General features: G+C 37.5%; 2 protein-coding genes and 1 long non-coding RNA gene across 3 annotated transcripts; 2 read left to right on the forward strand and 1 right to left on the reverse strand.

Annotated features, from left to right (window-relative positions):
- Positions 1–932: 932 nt before the first annotated feature.
- Positions 933–6,562, reverse strand: LOC103509080 (GRB10-interacting GYF protein 1). Its single transcript, XM_026823509.1, has 8 exons — positions 6,442–6,562; positions 3,808–3,906; positions 3,245–3,488; positions 2,142–2,429; positions 1,771–1,867; positions 1,266–1,388; positions 1,108–1,224; positions 933–1,060 (listed from the first exon to the last, which is right to left on the reverse strand). Exons 2-8 carry the CDS (start codon positions 3,837–3,839, stop codon positions 933–935), a joined length of 1,029 nt encoding a protein of 342 aa, XP_026679310.1. The 5' UTR covers positions 3,840–3,906; positions 6,442–6,562.
- LOC103509083 (sterol regulatory element-binding protein cleavage-activating protein) lies at positions 3,981–20,912 on the forward strand. The gene is given in 21 exon segments (XM_026823510.1): positions 3,981–4,014; positions 5,062–5,213; positions 5,460–5,605; positions 8,647–8,817; positions 9,492–9,643; positions 10,095–10,122; positions 11,369–11,423; positions 11,982–12,322; positions 12,325–12,529; positions 13,326–13,484; positions 13,684–13,764; positions 14,282–14,442; positions 14,894–14,903; positions 15,181–15,419; positions 16,106–16,148; positions 16,853–17,030; positions 17,565–17,743; positions 18,341–18,437; positions 19,310–19,503; positions 20,497–20,593; positions 20,824–20,912. Coding segments are annotated over 21 exon segments (2,811 nt in total).
- On the forward strand, positions 8,651–9,418 carry LOC113467377. The gene is made up of 2 exons (XR_003391472.1): positions 8,651–8,817; positions 9,364–9,418. It is a non-coding gene; the product is annotated as an uncharacterized LOC113467377 (long non-coding RNA).
- Positions 20,913–22,708: the final 1,796 nt, after the last annotated feature.

Raw genomic sequence — 22,708 nt, forward strand, 5'->3', positions numbered from 1 at the left:
TTCTGTTCTGCCTGTTGCCTCCAACTACCTCGCCCTGAGGGGGGAGAAACGGGAAACATTGAGGGGTTTGACGCAGAAACGACTAATAAAATAGACGCAAAAACGACTAATAACATAGATAAGTCGACTAATAAAATATATTTCCAATGGTTTAAGTACAAGCGCTAGCACGTCACTTAAAATTGGTTAAACTAGATTTAGTATTTTCCTTTAACACCTTCCCTAACACGCAGGAATACACCCTGACGAAACACTATCTAACACTGTTGGCTGCCGCGTGTATCTCTAGCGATACACCATGATTTTACAGTTCTCTGCCTCGTGTATCTCTAGCGATACACCATGATTTTACAGTTCTCTGCCTCGTGTATCTCTAGCGATACACCATTAATTTACTGTACTCTGCCTCGTGTATCTCTAGCGATACACCCAACATAGGTTTCGTTTTGAACCAACCTCAGTGGTGTAGTGGTTAGCACGGTGGACTTTGAATCTGGAGGTTGGTGGTTCGAGTCCATGTCATGTCATAAAATTTAGCGTAGTATATTCAGCAGGGAACGACATTTGTGACAAGCATTTATGTCCAACAAAATGAAAATCCCCCCTAGTTTTCGTTTTCAAAATTTTCTTTGGAAAAGGGGGAATCGATTCAAATTCCGAAAGAAAAATACGAACAGATCAGCTAATGATAGACTTCTTACCTCTAATGATAGACTTCTTACCCACCTGAGGCTGAAAGGAAAAGAAAAACAGAAGAGATTTAATGATCTAGCTCTTACCTCCCCATTTCTCCGTGTTATTCCCGGTGGAGTTAGTCCGATTGAAGTTAGGCCTCCAAGGTTCATCATCTTCTCGGAACCGCCTCCAGTTGCTATCCGAGACAGACCCACCTGAGGCTGAAAGGAAAAGAAAAACAGAAGAGATTTAATGATCTAGCTCTTACCTCCCCATTTCTCCGTGTTATTCCCGGTGGAGTTAGTCCGATTGAAGTTAGGCCTCCAAGGTTCATCATCTTCTCGGAACCGCCTCCAGTTGCTATCCGAGACAGACCCACCTGAGGCTGAAAGGAAAAGAAAAACAGAAGAGATTTAATGATCTAGCTCTTACCTCCCCATTTCTCCGTGTTATTCCCGGTGGAGTTAGTCCGATTGAAGTTAGGCCTCCAAGGTTCATCATCTTCTCGGAACCGCCTCCAGTTGCTATCCGAGACAGACCCACCTGAGGCTGAAAGGAAAAGAAAAACAGAAGAGATTTAATGATCTAGCTCTTACCTCCCCATTTCTCCGTGTTATTCCCGGTGGAGTTAGTCCGATTGAAGTTAGGCCTCCAAGGTTCATCATCTTCTCGGAACCGCCTCCAGTTGCTATCCGAGACAGACCCACCTGAGGCTGAAAGGAAAAGAAAAACAGAAGAGATTTAAATACCCACCTAAGGCTGAAAGGGAAAGAAGAATGAAATTAAATCCTGCTCAAGTACCATAACTATAAATGAGTTGTTTTAACCCATCTTAAACCTAATGGGTAAACAAAATTGGACTGCATTAAGTAGAAAAGAACCATCCATGAGGCAATTTCCCTTTTGGATTTTTTTTTTTCTTAGTGCTGTCCAATTATATCAATAAAGAGTTGCTTAATTAAACCATCAGCATAATGAGACAGTCTTCTAAACTGACAGTCAAAATAAAGCACTACTTTTACTTATCTGACAGCTATTTTTCATTGCTTTTTTTTTCACGAACTCGCCTCGACCTTAATGGATATGTTCACTTACCATTATGCTGCCTGTTGTGAAGACCCTGGCCTTCTTTCTTGGAATCAGGGTCTAAAATCCCGTTCCGATCCCCCCAGCCTCTATTGGATTGCAAATCCTAAAAATAATAAACATGGTGGGTCTTAAAACAAACGATATTTTTCGTTATGTCTATATTTCATGACTCCATGAAGAATCTCTTGGGCTAAATAACTAAGGATGGGTGTCACCAACCTTCTTTTCAGCTCGTAACAGCCTATTAGAATCCTAACAGCCTATTAGAATCCCTTTACTCCCGCAGTCTAAACAAGGTCTTATATATTTCATAGGTAAAGTTTAAAATATGTAAATGAAACCTTTATAAAAACAAGATTCTATTCCATGTAACCTACCGAATTGACGCCGAATCGGTTCCGATTCATCGTGTTGTTATACAGGTCGGATCCGTCCTTGATTCCAGGGCGCGTGTGATACGAACTGCCTGGAACCCCGCGACCGCGACCCCGTTCGATCCCCGCCTGATTTCGCGACCGAAACGAATTGTTGGTCGCCTGGGGCGTCGCGCCTAAGAGTGGCGACGTGTTCATTTTGCTGAATGGCTTCCCACCGCCACTGGACGGATCGCTGCCCAGCGACGGGTTCGAAAACCCGCGACTGTTGAAGCCTCTGTTGTAAATCCTCTGGAAGAGAAAAAAAAGGAGACATTTTATTATGGAAGTTCTCGGTTTTCACTGGAAGCCACTAATAAATTCTCTGAAAAAAAAAGACATATTATTTCAGATGTGCTTAGAAGCCACTAATAAATTCTGTGGAAAAAGAAAGAACAGAGAAAAAGACATTTTCGTTCTGAACTTATTAAATTTCACTGATGAGGCCTAAGAGAAAACATATTATTGCACAAATTGGAAAAACAATAATCAACTGAACAAATATAGGGGCTCCCCATTGCTTTTATTAAAAATCCCTTTATGGAGAAAAGAGAAGTAACTAATGAAAATTGTTTTTACTGTTTAATTTGATTTTTTTTTTTTTTTTTTAAAGGATGCACACAAGAAAAAGAGACATTTTATTATGGAAGCCTCTGTTGTAAATCCTCTGGAAGAGAAAGAAAAAGAGACATTTTATTATGGAAGGTTTTCGCTGGAAGCCACTAATAAATTCTCTGAAAAAAAAAAAGACATATTATTTCAGACGTTCTTAGAAGCCACTAATAAATTCTCTGTTCGTTCTGAACTTATTAGATTTCACTGATGAGGCCTAAGAGAAAACATATTATTGCACAAATTGGAAAAACAATCATCAACTGAACAAATATAGGGCTCCTCATTGCTTCTATTATAAATCCCTTTATGGAGAAAAGAGAACTAATGAAAATTGTTTTTACTGTTTAATTTGATGATTTTTTTTTCTTTTTTTTTTTTCAGGATGCACACAACAAAGATTAATAACCAAACCAAATGGCTGTGTGCTACATCACACAGGAATATTATCTTACCGTCTCCTCCTCAGTCATTGGTATGAATGACACCGGGGTCTGGACTACTTCAGAGTACAACACAGGGTCTAAATTTGCTAAAGCTAGTGTAGTTGGTGAACTAATCACTGCTTGCTCATCGTACAGAGCTAACATTTCTTCCCGCCCATATCGATAGTCTGCTAGCTGATACTTGGGGCCAGAGGATGTTATGGGTGGAGCAGGTCCACCTGAAGGATTCCCATCTTGGGACATGTTACGCAGCCTGGAAATTTAAAAAACTAGGTTTAGCATATGAAATAAGAATTGGAATCCAAGCAAGGCTGGATTTCAAAAAAAGACTTATTAATTATTATTAATTGGGGGGGGGAACCCTGAAAGGGATGATTTAGATTGCAATGTACTTAAGCTGCTATTAAGTTCAATATTTATGGATTAAAATTTTGAAATTTTTTAGAGAAGTAGGAATTGAAAAGTGACAGTTGAAACAATTGATTTTCAACAACAATATCAAAAGAAGAGATACAAACAACATGCATGGAAAACCCAACAAAAAATAGCAGATGCTGTTGAACTGTACATACCATTCAGGACCAAACTTCATTGAATCTGCCATTTTTTTTAAGTTTCTTTATAAATTAAGTTAAAGTTGTAGTTCTTTACAACTGGAATTACTGTGTTCACTGAAACAAAAACCAGAGAAGAACAAAGTTAAATAATTATAATAATTAAATTGAATTTTTGAGGAATTTTGCAAATGCAGGAACTAAAACTGGAGCATCAATACCATGGTAAGTAATAGGTCATTCCTAATCAAGAAGTTCAAAATAATATAAAAGTAGGGGTAAACAGACTGGAGTTCCCTCTAGCTCTTAGACACAAGGCAGACACACTTTTTTCACCTTGTTCAGAATGGTGAATTAATTTTATTTTGTATGTTGTGAGGTAGATAGATGGGACAATGCCAAGTTTTCACTCCATTATGTTTGATAGTGAATCCCTAATATTCCATTACAAAATTAATTTTGTATGTTGTGAGGTAGATAGATGGGACAATGCCAAGTTTTCACTCCATTATGTTTGATAGTGAATCCCTAATATTCCATTACAATAGCTGGAATAAAGAACTCAATCAAATCAAATCATGGTATCTTTGTGGTAATGCAGAGAGCTTTCTCACAACTATGTGGGTATCACAGCATTACAAGTCTTTCATTTACTCAATCATATTTATTATCGCTCGTCTCTTCGACTTGTAATGCCGCCACTGGTCGCTACTCGATTAAAGTTGTGGGTATCACATGGGTATCACAGTATTACAAGTCTTTCATTTACTCAATCATATTTATTATCGCTCGTCTCTTGGACTTGTAATGCCGCCACTGGTCGCTACTCGATTAAAGTAGCTACTCAATTGTCCTCACGAGGCTGAGTGCACCCCGTTCCATTACATGGTTAGGGCCCACTGTCACATTTTTATCTGCTCAATAATACTAAAAACAATGTATCATACAACTCATTGATAGTCAGTTATTTTTTGTCGCTTTCTTATGGGAGGAATGACAGGATTCCCACACTATGATCTCTTCCATAGAACAGAATGACTTAAATGACATTAAGAATAAGGAACCAATAACTGAAGAGAGTGAAAAATAGAAGAGTGGTTGGAAGCAGTAAAATGGAAATTGTACAGCAAAGACATATTATACAAAGGAATTATTGGCGAACAAAATGTATTAGAAAGAAAAAAACCAAAAAAGACAAAGGTGACACCAGAAATACTGAACAATAAGAAAAGAGTAATTTGTTAGTTAAAATATAAAAAGCACATGCCACAGAATGGGAGCAATTGAAAAAGAGAACAAAAAAGATGGTAGGCGTACTGCCCGAGTACAGCTGTCTAGTTCTCTCACCGGCTAACCTTTGGCAGCAGGATATCAATATGTTTCAAAAAGACTCACAACTCATCTCAACCATTTTCAATCATCATGTGAGTATGATTTTTAACTTCTAAGGATACTCAGAGAGTGTTCATGTGCATTCTCTAAATATTTTCCGAGGTTAACAAACACACTACATCAGATTGTAGGCCCCAGCAGCCTCATTCATACTGAAAGGACATTATTTTTAGAAGTCTAACTAACATACAAAAATCATTGACTACATTTTTTACAGTATTCGTACGCCAAAGCCTCCTATTTGTATCACTCATTTCAAACGTTTTTTTCTTTTGCAGGATTTAAATAAAGCCAAAGTAACTTTGTCAGAAATATTATTCGGTATCAACATTAAGGACACGGGTATCAGAAGGTACTCTTTGAGGAATAAGCAAAGAATAATCCAGTTTAGTGTCACACTGTTTATGACTAAATACGACAAGGGGTATCTTTAGATTTCATACATACGGGGGTTAAATGACATTAAGAATAAGGAACCAATAACTGAAGAAAGTGAAAAATAGAAGAGTGGTTGGAAGCCGTAAAATGGAAATTGTACAGCAAAGACATATTATACAAAGGAATTATTGGCGAACAAAATGTATTAGAAAGAAAAAAAGTAAAAATCCAAAAAGACAAAGGTGACACCAGAAATACTGAACAATAAGAAAAGAGTAATTTGTTAGTTAAAATATAAAAAGCACATGCCACAGAATGAGACAATAGGGGAAGTTAGGCTTTGATGTATTGGCACAGTCAAACATACCAGGCAAAAACTTTATTTCAATAAAATAATGAAGAGACATGCGAGGAGAAAAGATTAGAACACACAACTTTGTTGAGAGGTTCTTTGTAAAGTTCACTTCAAACATTCTTTGACATATTAACTAGTAGAGTTGGCATATTCCTCTGAATATCTAAATATTTCAAAACCAATTTTTGACAGATCTATTGCCTACAGGTAAAGTTGTTTATCAGTATCTCTACACCTATCAATAAGATATCAAATTCAAGAATTTTGTACAACTGAATATGATGAGGCTGAGTGCAAGAAAAATGTTATCAAATTTCTTCCTCTTTCCAACATCTTTTAGACATAATGAGGGGATTCAGAAACATTGTTACGTTAGCCCTATTGGCAATTTTTTCTGCTCGCACATAAAAAATTTCGAAAATCTCATTGACACGTTTAGAGGATCGTACGAGAAAAAATGATTTTTTGAGAGGATTAGGATTGTTATCATTGAATTCATAGTAAGTTCTTTCAACACCTTTACTTACCAGATATTAAATTAATATGTCAAGTGGCAAAAATGACACCAAATATTCGATTCAAAATGGTAAGTGGTAAGTAGATAAATTGGTACAAAAAATATCACAAAAATCTCCTATGAACTGACAATATGGCGTGCGTGCATGACAGAGAGAGGGAGAGGGAGAGAAGAGAGAAGAAAGAATGCAACGTTGCCAAAATGTTAAAACCCCCAGAGTACGATATTTTGAAAAAGATCAGGTAGGTACCTAGTTAATAATAGGTAGTTAGATACCTACCTACTTGAAAAATAATAATTAAAAAAGGTAATATTATTATGTATCTACCTAAGTACCTAACTAATAAATTTAATAATCTTACGCTTCGTACCTAGTGTAATGTAAAGACAGAGTGGAGAGGTCAGCAAAGAGCATAGAGCTTTTTCCACTCTCAGTCCTATGCGGTTTGAACTCGCCACTTATTTTCAAAGCGCTAGGCTGCGGGTTCGATTACCGCTTGGGGCGGATTTTATCCTGATGGGATAATGTTCGTTCTCGGAACGGCTGGCTTTCTCATAACATGTCCTTCTTCTCACTTCGCTTTCCGGACAATAAGACCTAAGCAGTTACAGTTCCCTCTGTCAAACCTCTTAAAAAAAAGAATTTATTCTCAAATTTGCGAAGAATAAGAAACACCTACAAGAGTTTCATACCATAGCTTCCACATAGAATTTAAATAGTAAAAATACCTGTGGGTTGTGTGCATTGTAACTATGATAAATATGCTTTTCTCAAGCATCACTTCATAAGCAAGAATATTGCATGGATATGGTTCATTTGTACCTCAAGAAATTCCTTATCAATGGCAAAAAGTAAGCACTATCATATCACATGGTATTCATGGTTAAAGCTATGAACTATTTAACTAAAAAGTGCTATTTGAACTAGCTCAGTAATTGATTTAAAAACACTCTACTTCTTTAATTAAATATTAAAATATTTCAGATGCCCTGCATTGAACATGTACAAAATTTAAAGGTAGTAGATTTGAATTTTCCCTCCGTCAAAGTGTTTATATTTTTTCAGCAACGAGCAAAGTTTAGGGTCCGTTCACAAATCGACGAACAATATGCAATGTTGCCTGTTGTACGGTACAGGATAATTTGTACGGTATTTCATACGATCTGTGCGGTATTTCGCATTCTTCGCAAATTTGAGAATAAATTCTTTTTTTTTTAAGAGGTTTGACAGAGGGAACTGTAACTTCTTAGGTCTTATCGTCCGGAAAGCGAAGAGAGAAGAAGGACAGGATATGAGAAAGCCAGCCGTTCCGAGAACGAACATTATCCCATCAGGATAAAATCCGCCCCAAGCGGTAATCGAACCCGCAGCCTAGCGCTTTGAAAATAAGTGGCGAGTTCAAACCGCATAGGACTGAGAGTGGAAAAAGCTCTATGCTCTTTGCTGACCTCTCCACTCTGTCTTTACATTACACTAGGTACGAAGCGTAAGATTATTAAATTTATTAGTTAGGTACTTAGGTAGATACATAATAATATTACCTTTTTTAATTATTATTTTTCAAGTAGGTAGGTATCTAACTACCTATTATTAACTAGGTACCTACCTGATCTTTTTCAAAATATCGTACTCTGGGGACTCTATAATAGTATGCTCTTTGCTGACGAAGCGTACGATTATTTAGGTTAAGCTCGGAACGCTCATCACCTCTTCAGATTGTAATGGGACATTTGTTGTTTTATCATTAATAATTATTAAATTTATTAGTTAGGTACTTAGGTAGACACATAATATTAGCTTTTTTAATTATTATTATTTTTCAAGTAGGTAGGTATCTAACTACCTATTATTAACTAGGTACCTACCTGATCTTTTTCAAAATATCGTACTCTGGGGGAATAGGTAATTCGGGACCGTAGCTGACCGAGTGTTTTCTTTGGTAGGTACTGTAACTGCTATGGTCTTATCGTCCCGAAATCGAAGAGAGAAGGAAGACAGGATAGGAGAAAGCCAGCCGTTCCAAAATATCGTACTCTGGGGGTTTTAACATTTTGGCAACGTTGCATTCTTTCTTCTCTCTTCTCTCCCTCTCCCTCTCTCTGTCATGCACGCACGCCATATTGTCAGTTCATAGGAGATTTTTGTGATATTTTTTGTACCAATTTATCTACTTACCACTTACCATTTTGAATCGAATATTTGGTGTCATTTCAGTTCAGAGAGAGATGACGACAAGTGGGAGAAAGAGAGGGGAGGCTCCAAGTGGGACGATAGCAAAAACCAGAACCAGTATTCTTCCAACAGCAACAACACGAATAGTAACAGTAACAATGGGGTGAACCGGTTGCGAAGGTATTCCTTCAATGAGGATAATCTGCCCGAGTGGTGAGAATCAAGTTGGTCTTGAACCTTTCTCCTTATGACCGTACCTGTTCCACGCGGAACAGTAACCTGTTCCACGAAAGTACGGAATTGTAAAAGTTACAAGTGTAGAGCGCTATCTATGTAAACGAACAGATAGATTAGTCCCGTTGTTTATATTCTTGGGCCTACTCTTGTAAGTTTTACAATTTAATAATTTTGTGGAATAGGCTACAGGATTAAGATTCAGAAGATTCAGAGTTTGAGTCCTGGGAGCGACATGAAAATTTAGTAGTGTCTTTTCGAGATGGACATTTTAAACGTTTAACTTAAACAAATGAGTAAACGTTTCGCTTTAACAAAATAATGCCTTTCCTTTTACTAAGCCACAAAGTACTGACTCAACCTTTTCCGTTCTCGATTATTATTCTTGGAAGAAGAAATTCCTTGAAGTAATGCGGAAGCGTTTCCGAAAGCACTTTTTTTCCTAACTATAAAAAAAACAGCCTCGACTCAAAGTTGTGACTTTATCGAAAAAAAATTGATGTTAATGTTAAGCGTTGTTTTCAGGGCCACGGAAAACCTATCGGAAACCCGTGGTGGTACGTTTGACAGTAATGGAGCATACCATACAGCCTCGACTCAAACTTGTGACTTTGTCGAAAAAAATCGATGTTAATGTTAAGCGTTGTTTTCAGGGCCACGGAAAACCTATCGGAAACCCGTGGTGGTACGTTTGACAGTAATGGAGCATACCATGGAGTGTACTCTGATGACGAGAATGACAATCCTAGGAAGAGCAAAGACCCCGGAATGAACGAGAATAGATATTATGCTTCACAAAGCGGAGGTAGGCCATCTTTCTTTCTAGTTTCTAATAATTTTTAATCCTTGATAAGGAGAACCAAAAAGGCAGATATATTTTGCAGAACTTCAAAGAATTATTACAGTTTATTTATTAAAAGCCGACATGTTTCGGAGGCACTCCCTCCATCATCAGGGCTACAGGAAACACTAAACGAGGTACACTGAACACAGAAGACTAGAGGAGAGGAGACTAGAGGAGAGGAGAGGTAATAATTCTTTGAAGTTCTGCAAAATATATCTGCCTTTTTGGTTCTCCTTATCAAGTTGACCCACAGAACTTATATTAGAAAGAAAAAGTTTCTTTATAAATTAAGTTAAAGTTGTAGTTCTTTACAACTGGAATTACTGTGTTCACTGAAACAAAAACCAGAGAAGAACAAAGTTAAATAATTATAATAATTAAATTGAATTTTTGAGGAATTTTGCAAATGCAGGAACTAAAACTGGAGCATCAATACCATGGTAAGTAATAGGTCATTCCTAATCAAGAAGTTCAAAATAATATAAAAGTAGGGGTAAACAGACTGGAGTTCCCTCTAGCTCTTAGACACAAGGCAGACACACTTTTTTCACCTTGTTCAGAATGGTGAATTAATTTTATTTTGTATGTTGTGAGGTAGATAGATGGGACAATGCCAAGTTTTCACTCCATTATGTTTGATAGTGAATCCCTAATATTCCATTACATGGTTAGGGCCCACTGTCACATTTTTATCTGCTCAATAATACTAAAAACAATGTATCATACATCTCATTGATAGTCAGTTATTTTTGTCACTTTCTTATGGGAGGAATGACAGGATTCCCACACTATGATCTCTTCCATAGAACAGAATGACTAACCCCCGTATGTATGAAATCTAAAGATAAACTTAAGTTTAACTTAAGACGAACAATGTTGCCAATTTCATGTCATTTCTTGAGTGACAAAGGGTAAGAATCCAAAACTACATCATGTCTCATCAAATTTTAACAAATTGTAGATCTTGACGTTTGCTTGGTGATCGGCAGAGCGTGGGTTCAATCCTAGCAGAGGTATAGAATTTTATCCTCAACATTGTTTGAGAATTTGACTACCGTACATAGTGGCACATTACAGCTTTCTTCATGACGATGGGTATTTGTTACTGCTTCCAATTGGAACTTGATAGAAATGGTAGAGGAAAAGAGGTAAGGTTCTCCTTCTTTTTTTATTTATTTGTTTACACGCTAAGCAACAAGGCTATGTGTGTCCTTATTGATTAGGTATACTGTAAAATTTCAATTGGTCTCCATTTTTATTGGTAAAATGTGTTTAATAAAAGAAAAAAAAAATCCTTACTATCTCTAACAATATTATTGTTCTAGTTTCTAGTAAATAGGATTCGTCCCGTGAAAAGAGTACGTACTGGCAGACTGTTTTAACGAACGTTTGTGCTGAATCGGATGTTTTTAGATTTCTAATTGGTAGTCTATCTGGCCGCACAAAGCAACCACTAAATCCTTGATTGATTTGGGATGTTGTCCTCATTTTTTTTTTTTTTTTTTTTTTTTTTTTTTTAAAAATAGGGTTTCCCCCCCCTTTTTTTTTTTCTCACAATAAACCAACTGTCAATCATTGGACGTTCCATCTGTCCTGGTCGTGCATCTCCATTCGTAAAATTGGGATCGCTCAAGTCCTCAGCAAGTAAGGCCTGAGTGTCTAAGTATACGAAGAATTACTCTTTAGCGTTGGGTCAACCGTCCTGAATGCCGGACTGTTGACGTTTTTCCCAGTTATTCAGGTAGTCATTAGGCGGTAAATGTTTTTGAGGGGGACCTTTTAGCCCAGTGGCTTCTTGATTGCCATTCAGAAAGCCTGGGTTCGATCCCCGATCGAAAAAAAAATCAACCGGATTTTGCAATGCTTTCTGATTTCAATTACTTACTCGTAGCATAGCTCCGCTATACGTTAGTAATTAGAAAGTAAAAACTGTGTGTGCTTGTAGTTCCATTGCAAATATTTCAAAGGGTTGCTTTCTGATGTTCTCCTGTTGAACCGCACCTTCAATGGGAAGTTTTTCGGTCCACTTATGCGCGCCAACTATGAGGGACATATTGTCGGAATGGGCATTGGGCTGCTACGATACAGACCGACATGAGTTAATGTTCAGAATGTTTCATGTGTTCTTGAAGTAAGCACGCTTCTGTGTCAATGTATAGGCCTCTCATTTTTTTTTTTTTTTTTTTGTGTGGTGTGCTTTAAACGTGGTTTCTGCTCGCTAGTAACAAAGATAAAGTAACAGCGGAAAGAAACAGCTGCAGTCAGAAACACTCATTTCAATTTCGTTTCCCAATTCCAGGAAATCTGTATCTTCGGCGTGATCGCCATCGTGTGCGACCTGTTCCTTCAAATGGTGTTCTTCGTGACAGTCCTGTCCTTGGACATCCAGTCCTTCGATCCTCTCCTCTCCACGGACACTCCACGCACACTGTTCCAATACCAGAACTCGTTCCATTCGAAAATCCAATCCAAGCCTCTCTCGCGCCTTTCGCGGTCGAAATCGCTGTCGAAAATCGTCGCCTCGAGCGTGATTTCGAATCAGAAAGGCAGTCAACAAGATCCGATGCCGAAGAGAGTGAAAGTTATTCATTTGTGGGCGAGAACGAGGATTGTGCAGAGAATGCTGATGTTCTGTATGGTGAATCGCGGTCGAAATCGCTGTCGAAAATCGTCGCCTCGAGCGTGATTTCGAATCAGAAAGGCAGTCAGCAAGATCCGATGCCGAAGAGAGTGAAAGTTATTCATTTGTGGGCGAGAACGAGGATTGTGCAGAGAATGCTGATGTTCTGTATGGTGATGTGGATTGGCGGTATTATCTATAGTATTGGCATGGTGCACTTTGCTCAGGTACTGTGCTTCTTTACTTATCCTAATTTATTTTTACATGGTGCTGAATTAAATAGTTTTAGCTGTTAAACAGCGGAAACAAATGAATAAGCCCTTTCTTATTGACATCTTCACTGTAAGCTGGGTACTTCTTTTATTGTTCTTAAACATCAATAACGTTTACAATAATTTCCATAGATGCAAAAGTTTCAGGTGGAAAAAAGGTTAGAGTTACAGTATTGGCATGGTGCACTTTGCTCAGGTACTGTGCTTCTTTACTTATCCTAATTTATTTTTACATGGTGCTGAATCAAATAGTTTTAGCTGTTTTTACAAATGAATAAGCCCTTTCTTATTGACATCTTCACTGTAAGCCGGGTACTTCTTTTATTGTTCTTAAACATCAATAACGTTTACAATAATTTCCATAGATGCAAAAGTTTCAGGTGGAAAAAGGTTAGAGACAAAGGGAGATTCATTTAAATGTCTTTAAGTGTCTAAACTAAACCAACCATGGATATTTTGTGTTAAAAAAAAAATCCTTATCAGAAGGAGCACATCCACTGTTATACTCCTATTGAAGTTATTTTTACCACTCATCGTACTTATCTCGAATCTTTCACGGTTTGCAGAGCTCAGAAGTGAATCAGGTTAGAGACAAAGGGAGATTTATTTAAATGTCTTTAAGTATTTAAACCAACCTTGGTTATTTTGTTTAAAAAATTCCTTATCAGAAGGAGCACAGCCACTGTTATACTCCTATTGAAGTTATTTTTACCACTCATCGTACTTATCTCGAATCTTTCACGGTTTGCAGAGCTCAGAAGTGAATCCAAACACTCAGAATAACAAATCCAAGCAGAAGTTTCAAGCCCCCTTGGCCTGGGATGGGGAGAGAAGAGCAGCCATCTTGGAAATGGAAGCGAGACTCCAAGCGGCCGAAAAACTGGTGCAGAAAAATTCGGGCACCCGTCAGGTTTGTAGAATAAAATAGAATATACCTTCTTACAAATCTCAGTAATAGTCTTTAAACAGGAAGTATACGTCTGAATTTCTCGTAAAATTTGTAGCCAAAACCAAATGTCAGCCCAAAGCAATCACCCTAGTTAGGGCTGATTTCACAATTCCGTTAAAGATAAATAATTTATTAACATGTATTTATTGTTTCTCATCAGGTGTACAAATTGGAAGATCAGCAGCTCCTATTCACACTGCATGGACATTGTGGTCCCATCACTACTCTCTTCATTGATGGAGTCAGTATGATGTCAGGTATCTAAAACATAATACCAGTAATAGTTCAGTTGAATAAATAAATGCCATTTCTTTGTGTCACAAATTTGGTGCTCTGGCATTGTAGCATTGTAGGATTTTCCAATTTTCCAAATATCTCAATAATCCAGCTCCCAATGTTTACCTACCATGCTGGCACCGGTCGCTATGCGCATTTATATTACATAGCTACTCATTTTCCTCACGAGGCAACAGCCAGTCACGGAATGAAGCATTTGCATGATACAAATCTTTCGACCCCGCCGGGAATCGAATCCGGGTCTCCCGCGTGCAAGGCGGATCTGGTGCAGTGGCGAATATACTTTCCCAGCTAAATTGAAAAGCCTGAACGGATAAAGTTCGTTCTCGGAACGGCTGGCTTTCTCCTGTCTTCCTTTTGTCTCTTCGCTTTCGGGACGATGAGACCTTAGTAGTTACAGTTCCCTCTGAGACCTCTTTTTTTAAGCTTAGTTGTCTTATCCTTTGTCCTTAATGTTTAAGGTGGTCCTGGAGGCAGTTCCCATACCTCTGATTGGTCACCCGCAGGAAGTTGAATGTATTGCCACCGATGGGAACATAGTCATCAGCTCCTGTCTCTCGGGAGAGATCAGATCCTGGGATGCGTACACTGGGGAGCAGATTGATATTATTCATCGAACCAAGTATGTAGTTTTTCATATTTCATCAGCTAAGTACCTACAAATTTTGATCGTCGTAAAATATCGAAGCTCTCTGCAAAATTTGAGTGACCTGTGACTGAAGGTAAAGTTGTGAGAAGCGCTAGTCGGGGAGCAGATTGATATTATTCATCGAACCAAGTATGTAGTTTTTCATATTTCATCAGCTAAGTACAAATTTTGATCGTCGTAAAATATCGAAGCTCTCTGCAAAATTTGAGTGACCTGTGACTGAAGGTAAAGTTGTGAGAAGCGCTAGTTCCTTTTGAGCTTTTTCTCTATAATTTGTAATTTGTAACAATGGCTTTTTATTTTTAACATTGTAGTTTTATAATAGTTGTACATCCGTACGAATCGTACCTTCTGGAAACAGGGCCCCAGGATTTTTTTGATCTACATTGTATTTAAATTACAGGAGATCTCCATTTGTTTTCAGGAAGAGCAAAGCTTATTTAGACTCTTTATTTATTGGTTTATTATTCAATGTACACAAATGACTTGACTTATGTCCTATAATCCCGAGGGGGACGTAGGGCCTCAACAAAGGAACGCCACCGGATTCGATTTTGTGCCATCGACTTGACCTTTTACAGTTATTTTTTCGAAGTTTTGACCTCAGATTTGGATTTTTCACTACTTTTAACGTAGGAATCGACCATTTATTAATAATGTTTTACCCATTTGCAACTGCTCCATTCTATTCTACACGTTTTGTGGTTTCAGGTTCAAAACTTCTGCAGTACAATGGCGATGCTTACGCATGATCTTCTCATCACGTCTCGTCGAGGTTCCCTGGTCATCATCAACGTAAGGACTGCCGAAACGGTGCGAGTAATCAAGCTAGGCAACGCGGACAACTGTGTGTTTATTCATCAGATTACACCGCTCTCTGACGGAATTGTGTGTGACTATAACAATCAACTGAGGATAGTGCGGTTCCCCATTGTCAAAGATAAGACTCAGTAGCTTGTAAGTTTATACAGGAGTCCAAAGTTAATGTACTGAACTTAAAGGAATTTTAATTATGTTGACCATTGTTAAAAAATAAGATAGTTTTTTTTTTTAATTGATATTTATTAGAGTGTGCCAACATTGAATTATAATGTTATATACACAAATAAACCAACCTCAGTGGTGCAGTTGTTAACGCGTTGGACTTTGGATCTGGAGGTTGGTGGTTCGAGTCCAAGTCATGTCATGAAATTCATGTACTGAACTTAAAGGAATTTTAATTATGTTGACCATTGTTAAAAAATAAGATAGTTTTTTTTTTATTGATATTTATGAGAGTGTGCCAACATTGAATTATAATGTTATATACACAAATAAGATAGTGAAGTGATAGATACCATGTTTTCACTTGACAAATAGACGGATCATGTTAAATACTTGTCACAAATATCGTTCCTCAGTTAATACACCTAGATAAATCTTATGACTTGGACTCAAACCGCCATCCTCCAGATCCAAAGCCAACGCGTTAATCACTACACCACTGAAGTTGGTACATATTGAACTTAAAGGGCTTGATTATTTGACTCCAACTGAGACTGTATTTTTTTTTTTTTTTTTTTTTTTTTTTTTTTCAAAAAATTTAATTTTTTTTTTTTTTTTTCAATGAAATCAACTAAAGTTCAAATTTTTCCAGCGGTCATATTGAACTGTGGGAGATATCTTCGTGTAAATTAAAAGTAAGTTTTTAAATATCTGTGCCCCTCAATTCTGTGCCCCAAGAAAATATTAAAAATATTTAAAAACCCCAATACTGACCTACTTAAAATTTATAACAATAAAAATAAAAATAAAAAAAATCAAATCATGAATCTTTGTGGTAAAGCAGAGAGCTTTTTCACAACTTTGTGGGTATCACAGTATTACAAGTTTTTCATTTACTCAATCATCATAATATTTATTATCGCTCGACTCTTCGACTTGTAATGCCGCCACTGGTCGCTGCTCGATTAAAGTAGCTACTCAATTGTCCTCACGAGGTTGAGTGCACCCCGAACTCCAAGCACAGAGCCGAAAAAAACCTCGGCCCTTTCAATATTATAATGTATACTTGGTGCAAATAAGTAAATTACAATCTATCTTAGCTTGGAGAGTAGAGCGTCTTTGTAAGTGCCAGGCCTTGGGTTCAATTCCTAACCGGGGCGGATTTTATCCTAAGGTTCGTTCTCGGAACGGCTGGCTTTCTCCTATCTTCTCTTCCTACTGCAGAAAACATACCTTCTACTGTTCTACCTAAGGTCGAGTGTTAACACCGTGGATTGTCTCAGGATTGAGTTCAATCCGAGGTTGACCTGGCTATTAAGGATAGGGGTATCCTCGCTTCATCTCAATCCCGAGTTGGTAAACCCTAGCATAAGAATAACGTGTTTGGTTCTTGTTTCAGTATGTTTACAAAGAGAAGAACGCAGTTGGTGTGACGTCATTAAAGATCATAGACACATTTGTAGTGGCAGCTAGGCTGAGTGGTATTTTGGACTTTATCAAACTCACCTTTCTCAACAACGCTTCAGATCAAAATGAAACTACTAGTCAATTGAAAATGAACAAATCTGTTCATAGAAGTAAGTTTGTAGCCGCCTAGTTCGCTTAGGTACTACTAAAAACGAATACTACTTCACTTTTTTTAATGGGTGAAATTACATATTTGTTACATTATGAAAAGGACTATGAGTTCTACACAATTCTGTATAAATAAGGTGTTTTGTAATTTATTTATCATACCATTTACAAGCAGAACATTTTCATAAATTTGTTTATTATTTAGATTATTTATTGGTTTATTATTCAATGTACACAAATGACTTGACTTACTTTGATTTGACTTATGTCCTATAATCCCGAGGGGGACGTAGGGTCTCAACATAGGAACGCCACCGGATTCGATTTTGTGCCATCGACTTTATCTCTCCCCAAGTTTCGTTTTCCTCGGCTATGTACACAAATAAGTACAAGATATTAGAAACACAGGGTGAAATTATTGCCCCAAAACAATCCCTACCATTCAACCCTGAATACATCGGATGAGAGGAATTGGGAAGTGATTTTCAGGACCATAATGAGGGATATAACCACTCATTCATTCTTCCCGTTTCCAGTTCATCTCAGGACGGGGAGTGCTGGATCTCTATTAGATTTTAAAAAGATGCAAGTAGAAGAAGAAATGACTCTGACGTGCTGTAAAGTAGAATCTACCAGAGCTCACCATCAGCCAATCACAGTGCTGGAGTGTGTCAGCAATAGAGTTATTACTGGCAGTCAGGACCATACGCTCAAAGTAAGTTTAAAATAACATCTTCTATATTAGACTCGTGTGGTCTTTGCCGTAGCATGCCCATCACGTAGTATGCCTCTCATCAGATGGTGAGAAGAGACTATATCTCAATTCATCAGCCAATCACAGTGCTGGAGTGTGTCAGCAATAGAGTTATTACTGGCAGTCAAGACCATACGCTCAAAGTAAGTTTAAAATAACATCTGCTATATTAGACTCGTGTGGTCTTTGCCGTAGCATGCCCATCACGTAGTATGCCTCTCATCAGATGGTGAGAAGAGACTATATCTCGATTCTGGAGGCCTATGAAATAATAATAGTTATACTCAACTAATAAGTCCCCCCTTTACGACAGTGGTAAATTTCTAGGAAAAAAAAATGGAGGGTAAATATATATGCTTTTTCTCTTTTCTGGCTGGGGGACTTTTTTTTATATTTATACTGTCGGCTAAGACTTACAGGAAGTATACGTCTGAATTTCCCGTAAAATTTGTAGCCAAAACCAAATGTCAGTCCAAAGCAATCACCCTAATTAGGGCTGATTTCTCAATTCGTTAAAGATAAATAATTTATTAACATGTATTTATTGTTTCTCATCAGGTGTACAAATTGGAAGATCAGCAGCTTCTATTCACACTGCATGGACATTGTGGTCCCATCACTACTCTCTTCATTGATGGAGTCAGTATGATGTCAGGTATCTAAAACATAATACTTAACGTGTCCAGGGTTACCAACTAACAAATGGAATGCAATACATAGTATGTATTGTAAAACATAATACATAGTAAATCACAATACCTACAATACTCTACGCTTCGGAAAATGATACATTTCTGGTTACGGCCAGATGTTTTATAGTTATAGGTATCCGGATACGAAAACAGTGCTGAATTTTGAACGCAGAGTGTCAATTTGGATTTAGAGTCCCCAAAATGGATCTTTTTAAATATACTGCTTGATATTTCAATTAAATTCATTAATTTCTATGTATTTATTTGATGAAAAACAGATACATACAAAGGTATTTTTCCAACTCAAAACATATTCCTATGAAAGCTAAGAAAAGTTTTACTGCACCAAAATAATCCTGTGTTCCTTTTCATCCTGTGTTAACCACCAGAACTGTTAACCAAAGGATTTTCGTACAGATATGTCATAAATTCATTATAATCACAGGGTCTGGCAGTCAAGATGGTCTGCTCTGTGTATGGATACGCTTCGGAAAATGATACATTTCTGGTTACGGCCAGATGTTTTACAGTTATATCCGGATACGAAAACAGTGCTGAATTTTGAACGTAGAGTGTCAATGTGGATTTAGAGTCCCCAAAATGGATCTTTTTAAATATACCGCTTGATATTTCAATTAAATTCATTCATTATTTCTATGTATTTATTTGATGAAAAACAGATATATACCTACAAAGGTATTTTTCCAACTCAAAACATATTCCTATGAAAGCTAAGAAAAGTTTTATTGCACCAAAATAATACTGTGTTCCTTTTCATCCTGTGTTAACCAAAGGATTTTCGTACAGATATGTCATAAATTCATTATAATCACAGGGTCTGGCAGTCAAGATGGTCTGCTCTGTGTATGGGATACAGTCACAGGGGCCTGTATGTACAGTATACAAGCGCATGATGGCTGTATTCATGCGTTAACCTATTCGGACAGTTATGTGATCAGTTTGGGCCAAGATGAGAGACTGTGTGTGTGGGACCGGTTCCAGGGACATTTGTTAAGCACTATACAGCTGGTAAGTTGATGTTGGACGCAAAATTAAATACATAGGTATTTGAATTATAATAAAAAAAAAATAAAAAAAAAAATAGACTCTTGAAAATAAAAACGGTGATAAAAAATAAATTTAATGTTTTGCTTATTATAGCAAGGTTAAGGTACCATGCCAGACGTTTGGATTAAATATAATGATAAAATCCCCAAATTCTCAAAAAAAAAAAGACGATAAAATTCCATACTTCGCCTGGAATTGAATCCGCGCCCTCCTGTTTACCAGGCGGGCTTCTTGACCACTACGTCACTAGGGCAGTTCCAACAATTTTCTCTTCTTGAAACAAAGTCCTCCGTTGATTTACAATTTCTCATTCAGAGATTTCAACACTACATCAACACGTCTTCATTCCTATCCCAGCAGGATAAACAAGGTATATTCAAGGTATATGCGCTTACTTGGGTGATGTTTCAAAGTCATAGAGCAGGAAACATGAAGACCAAAGGAATTTTTCTTTTTCTCCTACGACTTCTAGATCCCGAGATAAATCGATTTAAAAAATACCGGTAAATCGTGAACTTTGACGTCACGGCAATCACGGCATACGCTCGCGTAGGCGATGACGTCACATCAAATGTCCCGGGTAAAGCTCCCTCGCAGGCAACACATTAATGTGTTTGTGCGCATTTCTTTCTGCTCCTCCGCAAGCGTGCTTGCATACTAGCGCTACCTAGCGAGGCAACTGCCTGAAGTCTGACGTCACACATCTTTGAACTCTTTCATTAGAACGGAAAATGAAAATTGAATTTTCGACCTTTTACAGTTATGGAGTTTTGACCTCAGATTTGGATTTTTCCCAAATTTTTACATAGGAATCGACCATTTATTTATAATTTTTACCCATTTGACCGCAGATTTGGTTTTTTCACTAGTTTTTACGTAGGAATCGACCATTTATTAATAATGTTTACCCATTTGCAACTGCTCCATTCTATTCTACACGTTTTGTGGTTTCAGGTTCAAAACTTCTGCAGTACAATGGCGATGCTTACGCAGTTCCGCAAGCCCAATGGGGTCAGAAAACTAATGGATCATCAGATTTATCAACTTATTAGTAAATAATAAATGAGGAGATTTATAAAAAAGGACTTTTTTTTAAGGAAAATAGTACAGAAAATGGCCCTTTTTTCACTAAACTTCTCAACATCATTTTAGACCTTGAAAACTTTTGCTCAAGATCAGAATGGAACCAACCATTAAGAGTTCTTGCGTAGTAAACAAACTATTAGCAAAACCTTTGAATTTAAAGCTGAAAACTCACTTGGATAATTTTTCTCATTTCAGGTCAGTATCGCATTGAGTGCTGTTGTAGTGGTGATGACAGCTTTCTTCATGACGATGGGTATTTGTTACTGCTTCCAATTGGAACTTGATAGAAATGGTAGAGGAAAAGAGGTAAAGTTCACCTTCTTATTTTATTTGTTTATTTATACGCTAAGCAACAAGGCTATGTGTGTCCTTATTGTTGTTGTTGTTGTTGTTGTAGCGGCTTTAGCTTTCGCCGAATGGCGATAGCAGAATAAAGAAAAGATGTCTTTTTGTATCTGGAGCAAAGCTGCGTCCAGCACCAGAGAACGTAAACGAGAAAAACTCGCATGGCTGTCCAAAAACCGACAAGTTCACCCAAAGACCAAGCTGTTTCCCGATCTACAGTCCGTAATTAGTACGAAATTCAGTCAGTCCAACCACCCTCGGTCCGAAACGAAGCTGTACAAGAACGATGGTTTTGATTTCGGGGAGAAGGTGAAAAATATTTATCATAGTTTCCAACGAGAGCAAAGTAACGAGAAGGCTCCTGGGAACACGACAAATATTCATGAGGAACCTCTTGATCTAAATAACTGTAAGTCAAATTATGGGATTCGTAGATTCGTATAAGCTTAACCCATCTTTTGAGGCAGTTGCCCCTACACTTAATCCTCAGAGTGGGCTTTTTGTGTGTGGAGTTAAATATTATGTATGTTCATTGGGAAGTTGCTTATCTAATTTTCCCATCACGGAAGCTAGCAAAGATATTGTAGAACAACAATAACTTTTCCCCAATCAGGATTTTATACCCTTAACCTCCTTGTCTTTCAATTCCCTTGTAAAATACTTTGAAGATTTGGGGCCAATCATCAGAATGAGGTATGAAGCTGTTACAAAACCTACTGCACAACATTGACAAAAAAATACTTTGGTAATTATTCAGAAGCCACACAATGAAAAAGAAAGCTCCTTCTTGTGTTTAACCTAACCCTATAATAACACTGGTCATAGCTCATTTGTGACAGCTCCTTTTGTCGCAGTTTTCCAGTGACGTGACCTCTGAACAAGTACCAAATCTTTCCTCTTCGAACCGCTTTCACATTGCTCTAATGATTTAGTTTGTCTTCTCTTCCCCCACATCTCAGGTGATACATACAAAACTACCAGTGTAGACGACACTTCCGACAATGACGAGGACGACTATGGTCCATCGGACTATACAGCTATACATTATACATGCTATTGTATCTGCTATACCTTATTGATTAGGTATACTATAAAATTTCAATTGGTCTCCATTTTTATTGGTAAAATGTGTTTAATAAAAGGAAAAAAATCCTTACGATCTCTAACATTATTGTTCTATTTTCTAGTAAATAGGATTCGTCCCGTGAAAAGAGTACGTACTGGCAGACTGTTTTAACGAGCGTTTGTGCTGAATCGGATGTTTTTAGATTTCTTATTGGTAGTCTATCTGGCCGCATTTGTTTTAATAAATAAATGTTTCTTTCTTGATTGTTTCTAGGTGCTGCCATATTTCATCATAATCGTAGGCTTAGAAAACATCCTCGTGTTAACCAAGTCAATCATTTCCATCCCCTCTCATCTCGATTCTAAAATTCGGATCGCTCAAGGCCTCAGCAAGGAAGGCTGGTCAATTAATTGTTTTAATAAATAAATGTTTCTTTCTTGATTCTTTCTAGGTGCTGCCATATTTCATCATAATCGTAGGCTTAGAAAACATCCTCGTTTTAACCAAGTCAATCATTTCCATCCCCTCTCATCTCGATTCTAAAATTCGGATCGCTCAAGGCCTCAGCAAGGAAGGCTGGTCAATTACGAAGAATTTCTTTCTTGAGCTAACCGTCCTGACTGCCGGACTGTTGACGTTTTTCCCAGTTATTCAGGTAAGTCATAGGGG

Source organism: Diaphorina citri, unplaced genomic scaffold (genome assembly GCF_000475195.1).
Source record: "Diaphorina citri unplaced genomic scaffold, Diaci psyllid genome assembly version 1.1 scaffold464, whole genome shotgun sequence".
Classification (NCBI taxonomy): Eukaryota; Metazoa; Arthropoda; class Insecta; order Hemiptera; family Psyllidae; genus Diaphorina; species Diaphorina citri.